This window comes from Barbatula barbatula, assembly GCF_947034865.1.
Source record: "Barbatula barbatula genome assembly, chromosome: 20".
Taxonomy (NCBI): Eukaryota; Metazoa; Chordata; class Actinopteri; order Cypriniformes; family Nemacheilidae; genus Barbatula; species Barbatula barbatula.
The window spans coordinates 7,869,196-7,885,466 of NC_136783.1; the positions used below are offsets into that span (position 1 = coordinate 7,869,196).

General features: G+C 38.6%; 1 protein-coding gene across 3 annotated transcripts; it reads left to right on the top strand.

Annotated features, from left to right (window-relative positions):
• Window positions 1-1,314: 1,314 nt before the first annotated feature.
• dazap1 (DAZ associated protein 1) lies at window positions 1,315-15,826 on the top strand. 3 transcript variants are annotated; one of them, XR_013788092.1, is made up of 14 exons: window positions 1,336-1,506; window positions 2,138-2,178; window positions 2,882-3,048; window positions 3,148-3,213; window positions 3,476-3,583; window positions 4,144-4,192; window positions 7,188-7,270; window positions 10,052-10,205; window positions 10,549-10,578; window positions 11,082-11,234; window positions 11,727-11,894; window positions 14,130-14,191; window positions 14,452-14,537; window positions 15,059-15,816. XR_013788092.1 is itself a non-coding variant. In XM_079483459.1 (13 exons), the coding sequence occupies exons 1-13, from the start codon at window positions 1,439-1,441 to the stop codon at window positions 15,074-15,076; spliced, it is 1,167 nt and encodes a 388-aa protein (XP_079339585.1). In that variant the 5' UTR covers window positions 1,315-1,438; the 3' UTR covers window positions 15,077-15,826. The 3 variants fall into 3 exon arrangements, 2 of the variants coding, with proteins under 2 accessions (XP_079339585.1, XP_079339586.1); XM_079483459.1 differs by lacking the exon at window positions 14,452-14,537 and having other exon boundaries at window positions 1,315-1,506; window positions 15,059-15,826; XM_079483460.1 differs by lacking the exons at window positions 14,130-14,191; window positions 14,452-14,537 and having other exon boundaries at window positions 1,368-1,506; window positions 15,059-15,826.
• The last annotated feature ends 445 nt before the right edge of the window (window positions 15,827-16,271 follow it).

Below are 16,271 nucleotides of genomic sequence, written 5' to 3' on the forward strand. Positions count from 1 at the left end.
TATTTTTCTTTCTGTTAAAACAACATGCAGTAAACATTTCAGTGTCCTTTTGGCACTGGGTTACTGTCCAAAAATGATCAGGTTAAGGCACATTAACTTGCTCTGAATCGTTTATTTATAAGTCAAGTCAGCTTTATATATATAGCACTTTTTACAATTTTCATTGTTACAAAGCAGCTGTACAAGAAAACATTGACTATAAGTAAAACATAAAAGGTTATGGAAGTCAAAACACAGGTCAAATATCAGACACACAATAAATTCCTATATGCAGTGTTAATTTAATAAGACTTTCAAATTCTAGCAGCCCCCCCTTATATAAGCTTATAAATAAACGATTCAGAGCAAGTTAATTTGCTTCTGTAAAAATAGATAAACACAGAGAACCTCCAGATGTGTGTCATTAAACCTGTTGAACAATAGACGATATTCAACCTTTATCTGACTTATCATCCAATCAATCACCATTCAAACCACTTTATTCGAGCCTTGCCATTTATTTATTATTTTAATATTTAATAACATACATATACGTGCTTATATACAAAATAAAAGTCAATGTGTGTAACATTTGTTTATCTGTTTTAGGGTTTAGAAACATAGCCCATAATTCCCTTCATAGGAATCTATGTTGCAACTATTTGTTGAATGACGTGATTCTTGATAATTCATGGCACGAAAAAATACGTAAGAATACATCCGTTAACGGGGTAGTTTACCCAAAAATTCCTCATGTGATTTCAAACCTGTTCGACTGTTTTCTTCAGAACACAAAATAAGATATTTTGAAGAATGTTGGTAACCAAACAACACTGACCTCCATTGACGTCCTTTTGTGTCACACAGAAGAGTCGTATACGAGCTTTGAATGGGATGAAGCTGAATGAATTTATTTTGGGGTGAACTATCCCTTTAACAAGAATCCTTTTGAAGAAAATCTAGTTTTATAGGCAGTTTCATCATCAACACAAACAAATATTATGTGGCACCAACTTAACTTAAGGTAGACCTTTGCAAGGAATCAATTAACCCTGACTTTAATTTAATTTAATATATAAAACAATATACAATAAAACAAAATAAGATACATTTATATAAAGATTAATTAAATCTAAAATAATGTGTCATATTATAATCAAACACAAACCGGCATTTAACTTCAGGCCAGTCTGATAAAACAGTCGATATTTCACGATTTCCAATTTAACATGAATCAATTTAGCACATTTCTATAAAGACTTTTTTTTACAAATTCTTGACATATGCGCAACTTTGTCCTATTTAACTTCATTTCCCAGCGTGCACGGCGCTCGTTGCACCGCCCCTGCCAGGTCGCCCCGTGGCTCGCGTCAGTGTTGCGCAGATTCGGTTTGAACCGAAAGCGGAGTGTGACCTTCCTGGGCGGCGGAGACCGGCAGGAGACCGAGCGAGCGGACCCATGTCAGCACTCCCGTCCACGACCCTCGCCACGGAGATGAACAGCAACTTAGCCGGAGATGAAATCGGGTAAGAGACGCGCTATTCCCGCAGTGTTTGGATATAACGCAGCCGTCCCGCTCCAGCGGAGAGAGATGCGCAGCGGGCCGCCCGGAGTACAGCGGGTACCGGACAACCAGCCCGCCGGGCTCCCCGCTCACATCCGAAACTCGTTCGGTGTGATGAGAAGAGTGACATCGACACCATCGCGTGTTATTTAACGTAAAACTGTTTTAATACCTAAAGAGAACGATGTTTGGAGAAAACCACATGAGCTGTCAAAGCTGTCAGACTGGTCGCGTGCGTCGATCTCTTTAAGTTTCTCAAATCAAACTGCAGGTTTCCGTCACTTTATTTCTCGACGTGATAAGTCGTGCCATCAAACCTGCTCGCTTTCTTAAATATTTAGAGAATGTTCATGCAGAGGATTGGTCTGGGGTCGACATGCGGTTATAACCGGTTAACCAGCAGCTCGTGGATGGATCGGGAGCAGGTTGGATTCGTTTTGACGGATTAGCGGGTGTTTATCCTGACCCGTTAGACCGCACAGATCACACTTAAGTGCCAAGGGCAAATATGTATTTCCTCCTTCACCTTGACTCATGTTCTCTTCTGAATGAGCTCAAATGGAAAGTGACATTCCCTCATCTTTGTGTTGCAGGAAGCTGTTTGTGGGTGGATTAGACTGGAGCACCACCCAGGGTGAGTGAGAACTGTCATTATATATCAGTAGAGTTATATAGTTACTCTGTAGCTAACTCTAGTCTAATAGAATCCCAGGGTGCTCATGAAATGCTCACTTTGGATAAAAGCGTCTGCCAAATACGTAAATGCTAAGTCTATAAACGCGTGGTGTATGATTCACGAAAATGCCTTTTTTTGTGAATATGGCATATAAGTGTACGCTGTAGTATTTCGAGTGTAGAAACCATTAGGTGCTAGTGATATAAATCGGATAACGTCTAGTAGCTTGTGTAAAATACTTTGAGCAGATCAATTTAAAACATGATCAAGATAATAACTGTGTTTTTAATGTTAAAGCTTTGCTGCACGCAAAGCAACATAATAATGTTTTTAAAAAGCATTTCTTAAGACCATCTGCTTTTATTGCTACAAAACTAGAATTAAATGTCTGTAGGTGTGTGCTCAGCAGAGACGGGCACTGCAGTTAATAATGGCAGAATTTAGTTGCTTCAAGCACTGAAAACAACCACAGTTTATCCCCGAAAGACTCTAATGGAACTGATATAGTGAGCGTTATGTGGTTTTAATAAGGGGCTTGTAAAATCTGCATGGTAAAGCATTAAAGGTTTGTTACTGAGAGCGGCATTGAGGTTTTACGTTGAATCTGTATGAATCTGCTTGTGAGGCTCTATAGAATAAATGCATTTTTTTGTTTTGTCAGAGACTTTACGAAACTACTTTTCTCAGTACGGAGAGGTTGTGGATTGCGTGATTATGAAAGACAAAAGCACGAATCAGTCCAGGGGCTTCGGCTTTGTGAAGTTTAAAGACCCCAACTGCGTACGGACCGTCCTGGACACCAAACCTCATAACCTGGATGGGAGAAATGTAAGCAGCGGTTGTCTTCGCAAAATTAAAATGTCGAATATTTTGCTTGCGGTTTAACTTTGTAACACAAATTAAATGCTTTTCTCTTTATTTGTGCAGATTGACCCAAAGCCATGTACGCCTAGAGGCATGCAGCCTGAAAAGACTCGGGCAAAAGATGGCTGGGTAAGAATTTAAGAATGTGAAACCATATGCTGTTTGTTTTTAAAATGTCTGGCAAAATTTGTGAATTCTATGGGAGCTTGGTGGAGTTTAATATTCATCAAACAAGCAAAGGGGGGGTGCCGACCTTTGTGAACGACTGAGGTCTCAATGCCGCAGAATAAACTTGCACTGGTGTTGTTTGGGTGAAATTAAGACAAATTATTTGTTTAAAACAATCTTTGTCTATCCCTTGCTAAAATGTGCTCTGTTTTGTGTGTTTTAGAAAGGAAGCAAAAGCGAGAGCAATAAATCTAAGAAGATATTTGTGGGAGGAATTCCTCATAATTGCGGAGAAGCTGAACTCAGGGATTATTTCAACAGATTTGGAGTGGTGAGGTCGACACAGATGCAGAAATGTGTTGTTTGTCTTGAAACAGACCATTTGAGACCTGTTTAACCCATAATTAAACAGATAAAATTACATCAAATGTTGTGTAATGATGTCAGAGGATGCACAGAATGAGCATCAATAGTTCAAACATCTGAGAAAATAGTCTAGTGAAAATTCTTTTATTTTGTATTTTTGTAATTGAACGGAATGTATCATAAGCATAACGACTTGAGTGTAAAAATGAAATCAAAAGAAGTTCCTATTTTTACCATTTGCAAATTTGTGCAAAATGGATCTGCTCATTTATTTATTTTATTATTAAAAGAAAAACCTCATTTGATTTCTGTTCATTAACATGCAAAATATATGACAACTTGTGCTTGAAATTTCTTTCGTTTTTGTTAAACAAATGAACTGTATTTTCAAGTTAAATTGGATTTTAAATCACAGATTTTCATTTTGCTGTCAAATCTTTTAACCCCACCATATATGACATGTTATATACCGGTATATCATTTCGTCTGTTTCACCCTTCACGTGTCCTGTTCTCCCTTTTGAAGGTCACAGAGGTGGTCATGATCTACGACGCTGAGAAACAAAGGCCTCGAGGTAAACCACATATTCAGATTTGCTCCCATTCAGTCTCTCTCACATCACCGCATGACAAACTATTCCAACCCAAAGAGAAGAGAACGTGCGTCTCTTTCATGCGTGTGTACGTGTGATGCTGGCTTTGGCGTCTCGACACTCACATGGTGGCAAGGCAAATCAGTAGCATCCACGACGCGCAGACATTTGCATCGAACACGCAGCTCGACTCAGCTTCTCGCGCATCTGTTGGTGACTTGAAGCTTCGGTGCAGCGTTACGCAGCATGTCTGCCAGTTTTCAGATGCCATCCAGTCAGCATTCACTGAAAACTGACTGTAACCATGATCCAGTTCAGCTGTCTAAAGCTCATCGATATTCCTGAAAGATAAAAAAAGAAATGGCATTTTCTTTTCAAATCATTTTCTATACAGTACATTTGCTCAAAGCATGTCCTTTCATTGACCTTAGTCAGGTTAGATGCCATTTATTTGCCATTGTAATGTGTGTTTGAAAACAAGGCTGTGATTGGGTATGGTCATGTCCTGCCAATGAACGGCTCAAAACATGCCTTTTCAAATTTATTAAAGGGTTCTCAAAATTACACGTTGCCTTAAATAATAAGCATTTGAAACGATTGAACGAAAAATCTATCCTGACTAAGGTATCCAGAATGGCGCTGTCTGTGTATACACAGCTGTTCCCCCTGCTTTTACTATTCAAACGAGTGTGCTTTTCATTTCACTCTTTTTGTGGATGTGTGGAATAGTTTGCCATGCGAACATTCACAGTTACCTTTTAAATCACTGAAATTCATTTATTAACCTTTAGGCATCCATAAGTTTCTTTTGTAATGATTGTTTTACATTTGATTGATCTACAAAATGAATGTTTAATGTAGAATATTAAGTAAGACCTTTCTATCTTTCTTCTAATGTCCCTGTTTTCCGTGTCAAGTGTTTGAATGCATTAACGTTTTTCTTGAGATATGTCTGTTCTTTCCTGTAGGATACAGTACAGATAGTTGCACCACACAGATTAAGGCCTGGTGTTAAACACATGCACGCCTGTTTCTCTGGTGTAAACGCAGTTAATGCTTCAATCTGTGGCCATGACCTCTCACAGTTCTGTTCTCTCATTTACTGTGTTTAGGGGTTCGGCCTGATCCCAATGTTTGCATTTTACCCGTCTTAAATGTTTTTAGTCAGTTTTCGAATTAGTTCACAGTATTCAATTAAATGAAAAATCTATTTAATTTAAGGGACAAATTATATATAATACTTCTTGATGATCAGTTGGGGAAAACATTGCTGAAGAATCTTTTATATTTACATAGATTTTTATAGCAGTGTATAGAGCTGCTTGATATTGCAGAAAAAATGTATATGCAGTAATTTGCATATGCTTATTTTTTAAATGAACTTTAAATGATTTTTGCAAACTACCGAATCGCATAATAATAAAAAATATATAATATTAAGTATTTTATTCTTAGTCATTTTTACGCAAAATGCTTGAAGTTTGTAAAATTACTTTACTTTTGTAGTTATTATTATGCAATATGCGATAAGAAAAAGTTTATTATGCAATAGCCTACGTGATTCAATAAGGCTTAAAGTTTGTAAAATTAATTTAAATCATTTTATTTTTGTAATTATAATGCAATACGCAATACGTTAAAGCTTGAAGTTTTTAAAATGCATTACATTTTTTATGTTTTCTGTAGTAAAAATGCTATACAGTAATGCTAAAAGTTTGTAAAAGTAATGGAATTTAAGATATCCGTCTAACCAATTTTTTTTTACTTTGAATAACATTTGTACTGTTAAAATCTTTAATTACTGTAAACCATTGCAATATGCACATTTGCAAAATATTGACCATTTCAATGTATCTTGCAACCTCAGTATTGTACATTTTGAATGTACATGGCTAAGGTTTATAAAACTATAGAGCTAAAGATATGTTCTTGCTGTCGAAAACCCGCTCTCAATGGCTTCATGCATGTAGGACATCAAATTGACTTTTAAAAGCCTCTATAATGGGCAACTTTCTTTAATGAAACCAGGCCTGATGATGAAGGGCAGGTTGGGTATATTTAGTCCTCTTGTAGACAGATGGTTCTGCTCCAGATAGCGTACGAATTCTCAGATCCCTTCGTTCTCAAAGGACGCGCGATCGGAATCAGGTTAGATCCCAAAGTGGAGGTTCTCGCAGCCCAGTTCTGCCACAGTTATCTGATCAGACAGAAACTAGTTCATACTGGTGGTTCTGGTGTAGCTAAACTCGGCCACTGCTGCGTCTTATCGCGCGAGTGACCTTGGAAACCAGCGCCGCTTCAACAACCCACTTGAGTGGCGTTTTAATAGTCCTCCTCGACCCCTGCATACGTGGGTGCGCGCTGTCGCTTACCGATTCTCCGTCACAGAGTCCTGCGAAATGCATTCAGGAGCAGATCTCAGGAATCCAGCATTAATTGGAGTTACACCACACAAGAAACCGGGCTGTATGAAATGTTTCACAGATTTCCTTATATCCTCGTGGTGCTTACAATGTTACACTGTTCTCTTGGTTTGCCCAAAATAGTGCATCATTTTGGGAGACTTTGAGAAATACAGTTCAAAACCTGTAGTTGTAAAGATCATGTTATGCATTGAGAATTGTGGTTGCTGTTCGCATTGTTGTGTAAGATTGGGGTGGTGAATAAAGTGAGGTTCGGATGAACTAGATATAAAGACAAAATTTTATTTGGCAAATAACAAAGAGCCATAAACTCTAGTCAGGGTATCATTGAGGTCACATAAGCCGGCCTGAGTTATCAAATGCCTACTACGGCTGTTAATGATTAAATACGTTCAAGGTTAAAGCATTCGAGATCTGTCTTTCGTCCCTTTCCCGGTCACATGAGCCGTGATGTCATCCGAACCTCAGGAACCCCCCACCCCGCCCCTCTTTTGTTCTTCTAGCTGTTCTGTCCCAACACCCTGCTGCTCTATTGACTTTTGGTCGTTGGCTAGGTTTTGGATTTATTACTTTCGAGGCCGAGCAATCAGTGGACCAGGCTGTCAACATGCATTTTCACGACATCATGGGCAAAAAAGTGTGTAGTTGTAGTTTTATTTCCCCCTAAAACAGAAACCAAAGCTTGGGCGACGGAACGTTAGAGCAAACGTGGTGTTATTTATTCAATGACATTCATCATGCATGAGGGAGCCGGGGAAAGATTTCTCTTCCAATGTGGGGCACGTTTACAAGATGTTGCGTATGTAAATTATGGAAGATCATTTGAGTCATTGTGTCAGACTGTAGACTGATGGCTTTGTCGCCCAAGGCTTGGTTCATTTGTTCCATTTCTCTGGGTGCAGTAATGCCGTGGGAATAAAATTAAATAATTCAATTAAATGAAGTAATGATATGATTTTGTTTTATTGTTGGATTATAAAGGATTGCAATCAAATATTTTATCAGCACCTAAAGAACCGGTCACATTCCTTTTTTTTCTTTTTTTTTGTATTCAGGTTATTCATTTCTGTCAGGTCACTATTTGAGTTCAATGTTATCCCAGAAGGCAAACAGAAATCTCAATTATGTGACCCCAGTGTTAGAGTCTCCATACTGTGTCTGTTAGACTCAAAAGGGTCTTTGGGTGGGTGGCAAACATCTCTGCAGCGTGAGATTATTTTCTAATACCTGTGTCAAGTTTGTAAGTCTGTTTGGTTGGATAGCGCGAGACCGAACAAGGCGTGTTATCTCACCTCACCAGCTAGACTCAGTAATAATATCAGTCGCAACATGACTCATACGAGGTTGACCTGCATTCTGAAAACGCAAGCTCACAGTTCGCACGCGTTTTGACTTATAGGCCTTTTAAGTAATGCAGCATAACAATAAGTAATGCAGCATGACAATACGTTAAGCGCTTTTTTTGTTCAGTCCCAGAATGCAAAGCGACTCATGCAAAACCATCCCTGCGTCTGGTCTCCCGGGGCGTTTTCTCGTGACTGTTCATTTAAAGTGAAAAAATCTCTTCCAACAAGTTTGCAGAACACCTCCGCAGTTCCTGCCCTACATTGGGACTCGGGTTCGGCTATTGAAGGAATCAGGTGCTATCGCTACCTGGGTTATTGTTCTTCACATGACATATTTGCTGAGGGACTAGAGGGGGCGGGGCTATACGTTTTAAAATTAGAAACTGGAGCATATCAAACTGTGTACCAAATCCCAGCTCTGCTGTCGGACTCGTGGAGTCGCGCGAGGCGTCCCATCACTCTGAGCGGTTATGCCCGCGGGAGCCGCGTTGCCGAATCGAGGCTCGCAGACCACTCGCTCAACTGATACCTAATTAGGTCGACTGTGAGAGGAGGAGAGACACGGAAGGGGAGTCGTTACATTTATACTCCTTTCCGACGGAAAAATATCGTCCCTCGATCTTGATGCAAGGTGACCTCAATAACTCACCCCATTTAGATTCTCGCCCCTATTTCTGGATCTCTATTTTAACCGGAGTAAAACTACCCTATGTGTGTTAAACTGCTTTTCTAGGTTGATGTAGAATGTCAATGGTTTAATTGGATAATGAGATCATTCATTTTGATTAAGACAAATAATAAAGGATTAAGATTAAGAACTTAACTCAACATGGTACAGAGGAGAGGTGTGCCATTATAAGTTAACTTAAATTATTAAATGTTTGTGTTTATTGAAAACAAAATAAAATATCAGTCTAAATATTATTTGAAAAAGAAGAAAACTCCAAAATTGTTTTCTCATTCTGTGCAATAGTAACTATATAAAATATAAGTAATAACTAGAGATGCATCGATATCTGAATATTCAGAGTGATATCTGCTGATTCTGAAGATTACGATATTTCTTAACTTTCTGAATGTTATTCATTTATATAATGATTACTAATATTGAACATCAAACTGGTGATGTTTCTGATCATTTTCTATCTACAGAGCACAAATTCATCGCATTTTTTCTGTCCTCTTTAGATTGACAGGATATATCGACCGATACCGATTATTGGCCGATATATTTACAGAGAAGAACAATATTTACAAAACAAGTGAGATCAAATTCAATAAATAAAAAACACATTGGTCAACTGAAAATAAATTTCTAAAATAAAAAGCAACGTTGAAATTAACAAACAAATAGTTAAGTGGGGAAAACATGTAACAAAATTTTATAAAAATGAACATGAAAACAAATAATGTAAAAATAAAGGGTAACTTAAAATATTAATAAAATCACAGTAATGAAAACAAAACTATTACGATTATTTTGCTGTTACATTGTTTGCGTTGTGGATGATTGGACAGGTTTTCTCGACAAAAGTTCATATATGACACAGTATGAAGATTCATCTTTGATCTCCATTTTAATATTTGCATGTTAATGATTTGATACAGTTAGATTATCATACATTTAAACATCATTGACCCTTATTTTTCTATTGTCGTATCTAAACTGAGATTCTTAAGCATTAGCCAGGGGAAGGTAAGTCTTCATTTTCTATCAGCAGTGTATATGTACGTAAAAGAGCTGAGATATAAGATATATACATAGGGACAGTGTTTCTCAGGTACATCTGTGGTCATGTGAAATATCTGTATAAATATGAAAAATATACTGATATAATGAATATAAAAAAAAAACCCTTTTTATTCTTAAACCTAAACTCCAGTACCTCAGAAACATTGATTAAAAATATCTCAAATAGAAGAACTCTATCTGGACTCCAGTCTTGTATTTGGCCTAAGTAAGACTATCTGTTTTGAGGCGAGGGCTAAAGTATCTGATTGGTGAGTGTGGGGAAAGAAGGCAGTGTGTTCATTCTCCTCTTGCTAGTTACGACCTCTTGTCCTTTGTGCAGGTTGAAGTCAAGAAGGCGGAGCCTCGCGACAGCAAAGCTCCCGCCCCTAGTCAGCTAGGAGCCAATCAGTGGGGGCCTCGGGCCATCTTGACCACAGCCAATGGCTGGGCAGCACAACCTGCTCCGAGCTGGCAGCAGACCTACGGGCCTCAGGGTGAGTGACACCACAGGCCAAGACGCAGCGGGAGCACAACCTGAAAAATGACACCCAGAGCCAACTGGTGTCGGTAACGCTCGGCTTCAGGTCTGGCTGCACCGTTCACACCATCTGGCTTAATCCACTCTGAGTTTGTACATTGCAAGGGGGGCGATGTTTTCATGCAGAGCTTGACCAAAATAAGACTGTTGCACCTGGCATGAATACAGAAATGCTGCAGACTTTAATTGAATGGAGTCTGGCTCGGCTTTTGTCAGGCGCATAATACGGATGCAAATATAAGTTCTTATGTATTTTCACAGTCTGGTGGTTGTGAGTTAAAAGGTGTTTTTTGTTTCAGGTGTTTGGGTGTCTACAGGTCAGCCGCTTGGTATGTTTTTTTTATATTATAGTTTGGTTTAGACATTATATTTTACTGTACTGGTATTTTATAGTTTGATACGTGAAGGCTTCTCTTGCATGAAATACAAAAATAAATATTATTTGAAATTAAATTATTATTTCACTCTGAAATATGAGATCAGGTGATCCATACACTGTAAAAATATAGTTAGTTCAACTTAAAAAAATATTAGTTTGCCTGGAATTCATTGCGTTTACTGATATTTTCAGGTTGAATTAACAGAAAATGATTAGGCCAACCAGGTAACTTATTCTTTTAAAGTTGAACCAACAAAAAACCAATATTTTTTAGTGTGTAGTTCTTTTACCAATCATTCTTTATGAAGTAATTTCTCTTTTAATCAACAGTTTATTAAATTGTCCTACGTTTTTTGAAGCAAAAATATTTGTGGCATGAAAAACCGTCCACAAACGTTTTGGCCTTTTCTCACTGCTGAATTTTGACTCAAAGAACTGAAATCTCTGTCTCAGCTGGGTATGGACCGCCTTTATCTGCCGGCCGAGCAGCACCCGTGCAGCCTCCCTCTCCATTCAATGCTTTTATAGTCGCAGCACAACCTACAGGGGGATACGGGGCACCTCAGGGATACCCCCAACAGGGCTTTAGCACACAACCTCAGTTTGGTAAGTGAAACATTTCCTCCTTCATTGTATCAGAAATGAGTTTGTTAAACATCTTTGTGGATTAGATTTTGTAATTCAGAAGAAAGACCTTGTGTATGCGACATCTGGTGTCACACCTAATGACAGGGTAGGTTTACTTAACTTTAAAATAAAACGTAGTTTTGGTCCCGAACCTTAACAAAGACATTTCACCCAAAAATAAATGCCATCATTTATTCACCCTCACGTCATTCTAAACCTGTGTATGACTCTTTCTTGTGTGAAACACAAAAAAAGATATTTTGAGAAATGTCTCAGTGGTTTTGTGTCAATACAATGGAAGTCAATGGGGGTCAGTGTTGTTTGGTTACCAACGTTCTTAATTTAATGACCTTAAAACAAATACCCCCATTTGGGACCTAAAGAACTGCAACTCTTGAATCAGTATCCTACATCCAAACTGAAAATATATTGTAACGATTTATTTTATGTTTTATGTTTGTATTCACACAGGATATAGTTTTGGCACACCGCAAGGTGACCAGTTCATAGCACAAGGAATGCCACCTCCTCCCGCCACACCAGGGGCAGGACCCCTGGCGTATGCTCCAGCAACGACTCCCTCTCAGGACCTGAGCAAAGCCGCCCCAGCACAGCCTGAATTCTCCTACAGCCAATATGGTAAGAAGTCACTGAAACGCAGAACCAAATCACTGCAGATGTGCCGTCGTCCATCACAGGGGTTCTGCTTTGTGTTCGCACGGCTGAACGGCCATGATGACATCACATACACATGCCTCCACACAGACCCTCACTCGAATAAACTTCAAGACGTCTAGATTTGGCCGTGCGGTCTGTGGAGGTTTATTCAGAGTACGCGTGAATTAGATCATCCTGTACTTGCAATGCTGCTTACCCAGACAACGCTTCTGACTAACGCAAGTGCACTTTAAAGGGTTTTCATCCCATTGATATGAGGTGTTAAAATGAGATTTCAGTATGGGTGTGGGGCGGGTCAGGGCAGATGGGAATTTTAAACTGACTTCAGAACTTTGCCAAGTATAAGATATATGGCGAATGTCTTTGATTGCAGGTGCCGACACAGTGTAGACGAAATGTAGAGCATCCATTAGTCTACAGGAAATAGAAATGTCTCTACAGAAATAGATTGAGTCGTTGAAAGGGTCCGCAGGAACAGCCAGAACCAGGAGGATGGTAAGATGTAGGACATAGTAACTGTAACATTTATACCTGCCTCACAATGATATCAGTTTACATTCAACTTTTTTATTAGGTTTGAGATAAGAGCTGTGTCGAGGGAAAGGTTTTCTTGAAAAACCCAAAGGTTATTCTAAAGCATATCAGAACAAGCCACGCAGATTATTATTAACAAGAAACAAACCCAAACGATTCATTTTTTAAATGTGCATCTTTCATCAGACATGTTTAATTTATGTATCTGGGCTTAAATTAAACATAAACTAGTCTCCATTTGTTATAAGCGAGCTGCCTTACAGTTGTTCAGGACAGACAGTCTGTGCATGTATTAGCGTGGGTTTTTCAGAATAAGGGTCAGGCAGTAAGCGTGGGTTGTGCGCTGTACGGGTGGGCGGTCTTATGAAGCAGTCTCATCAGCCGCTGTTTGTCCCTCCACCGCTTCGCTTTCATCCATCAGCACCTATCAGCCTGATAAACGCACTCATTCAGCAGCAGCATTAGCAGCTCAGGGCCGATCCATCCACCTGTTCTGCTCATGAGCTCTGAGAGCAAGAGAGAGGGCAGCGTTCTCCTGGGTAGGAGCTGTAAGATAGTAGTTAAGTCAGACTCTCTCTGGGTCGAGTCAACCTGGTCTCCTCATCTCCCTGCTAGGCTTGGGTAACTATCCTCAGGACCCCTCTGCCTACGGACCCACGCGTCCTTCTCACACTTATGTACAGGAAGAGCAGGGATATAGCGCAGGTAGGTGAGCAACTGCATTTTATCACCACTCAACCCAATAGAATTAACGTCAAGAGCCTGTCAACACATGAGGCATCTCAGTTCTGTTTCTGTCATGCATCCCAAAGTCAAGTCCATGTGCAATATGCATGTGTCGTATGCGTATGTTTGAGGCATATCTCTTCAGTTTTACACACGATATACTAAAATACAGCTACGTGGCGATCTACGATCACGGAATTGAAACCTGATTTTTTTGTAGCTGTAGTTTACTATATGAACAAAACTGATGATTTTAAGTTTTATGACCTGGTCACTGCATTGCTTTACTGCCAGAAGGATGATCTAATTTTGTCTCGGCTTTTCTGGGTTTTCTGTAGATTTGATCCCCCTCATGCGGTGTGTGAGAATCACACCTGAATAAATCTCGGCAGATCTGGTGGAAGTTTGACTTCAGTACTGTCTGTTTGTTTAACTTGATCCATTCTGTTCATTTGTGCTCATGTAGTGTAACCTTCAATTCTTGTCTTTTAAATTAACTTAAGATTGTATTTCTGCTCTACTTTTTTCTGCACATGTGTGTTTTTTACTTGATCCAGAATGCTTTGAATGTTTCATTTGGGGCTGTCAAACGATGAATCGTTTTTAATCGCACCGAGAACAAATGTTTGTGTTTGCATAATATATGTCTGTGTACTATGCATATTCATTTTGTATTTATAAACACATTAATATTTCTTTATATTTATCCATAATTTAATTTATATCTAAATGTTTATTCATTTATTCTTTCCTTATATATATGCATGCATGCGTTTGCGTTTATATTACAAAATTATGTAAACACAAACTTTTATTCTGGACACGATGAATCGTTTGACAGCCCTCGTTTCATTATCTGTCTGTCATCAACACATATTATTTTGCTGTTTTTCATGATTTGGTTCTTTTTGTTAAAGAGTCTCTTTTTGTTTATAGATTCAGATACTTTGGCCACATACACACTGCAAAGTTTTGGAAGTGGGAACCACATTCAATTTGTGAGTGAATCCCTTCAATTACCGTTCTGTGTGTGTATGGAATACAGTAGTCACTCTCACTTTCTGACTTTGTGAATGTTAACTAGAAACACGAATGCCTGCAGTTTAACCTGTTTGGTGTGTCTGTTTGATAAGTACTTGTAATATTCGCATCTTGAAATTAATAATAATGTTAATTCTGTTAATTAGTGCATCTTGGAAGTTATAAGTAGTATGAGCAGCATGATTTGTTTGTCCTTTTTTTGTGACTTTTTAAACAGCATGTTTTCTCTGGTCTGTAATGGGTGGGTGGCCTCGAGGCAACAGGGCTGTTCTGTGGTGGAGAAAGTTTCAGCAACATTAACAGGTTGTTCTTACTTTCAACATTTGAATGAACGTCTGGTTGTCATTACAGAATTTCATTAAGGAGTTTGGTTGTTTATAAATAAATAACCAAGTTCTGTGGGTACAAAAAGGGAATAAGCGCCTTGGAAAGGAGTGACAACTGTATTGTGCAGTGTGCATGTGGCCTGTTATAAAGGGATAGTTTGCCCAATAATAAAACTTCTGTTTACCCTTATGTCAGTCATACAAACCTGTATACGAGTCTGTGGAACGCAAAAGAAGATATTTTGAGAAATGTCTCAGTGGTTTGTGTTCGTACAATGGAAGTCAATGGGGGTCAGTGTCGTTTGGTTACCAACATTCTTCAACATATCTTCTTTTGTTTTCCGCGGAAGTTATGGGTGTGCAATAAACCAAATTTATACCAAAATTCTGCGGGGTGATGTGCGGTGCCCAGAAAGCCTAGCCTTTAACAATTCTCATTAATACTTTCATTACCTTTGCCAGAGGTTAAAATTGCTTTTTTCATGTCTGTTGGGACAGGTTATGGGCAGGACCTGAGTGCTTTTGGTCATAGCTTTGCAGATCCCAGCCAGCAAACTGCCTCATACGCCGCAGCCCCCTCCGCACCCTCGTCGGGAGCCCAACCGGCAGCTGGCAGCTTTGGACGAGGACAGAACCACAATGTACAGGGCTTCCATCCCTATCGACGCTGAGCTGCTCTCCCCCCAAACCCCTCACAACGCAATACACATCGTCAGGGATTCAGACGTTTCCATCACAAATTGGACTGGATTTTGGGATTGTCTTTTTGAACATTGCAAGTAAAAGGGGGTTTTATTGTGTGTATGACAGGGGCACTACTCTGATAACAGGAGACCACGGTACTCTTCTATATTTTGTAGTAGGACTGAACTACTGATGTATTTAGCAATAGATTTTTATTGTCTGGTCAAACATCAGCACAGAACAGAGGCACCAGACATCACTGACAGGGTCTCCCAATTATTCAGCTTTAATTCTATTAGTGGGAAAATGCTTTTACTTTCAATTTGTGACTTTTGTTTACTCTATGAGCCTTTTATCATTTTATTTATGTTTGGAAATAGTTGACAAATGTGTATTATACACCTAAACTGTGCAATTTTTTAAAGAATTTTGTACTAATATATGTGCGCTTTTCTTGTTTTAGTTTTTTTTATTTATGGATGTAGTCTTCCCTCAGGTGGCTGTTGGTGCACTTTGCACTTATGCAAAAAAAACTTGAAAAAAAATGAGAGTTTATTTGAAATAAATGATTTAAAGAAACTGAAGGTTGTGTTTTGTGTTTTCAAGTATTACATTTGAACAGTTGCTGCTATTGCAGCCCTCTCTAATAAATAGATGACGATACTTTTATTCGTTTGTAGACTTTCAGACAATATTGACTTATATGAACAACATCGAATAAAGTATCCACAGTGTGGTACAGTCTGTCATCGGTTTTAATCAAATATATTTTGTTTATTATTTCTTACATCCAGGGAATGGATTTCAAGGGAGAATAGAGTTCCCACCTTAAAGAACTTGCAACTTGTATCTATAAAATGCACATCTTATACAGTTGAGCTCAAAATCATTCAAACACTTGGTAAATATGATCAAAGATGGCTCTACAAGATCTGTATCATTTTATTTAAACAATAACTCAAATCTAACCTTAATTCTTTAGAGAACAAGAATTTTAAATGAAATTAAATAATTAATTAACAAATCA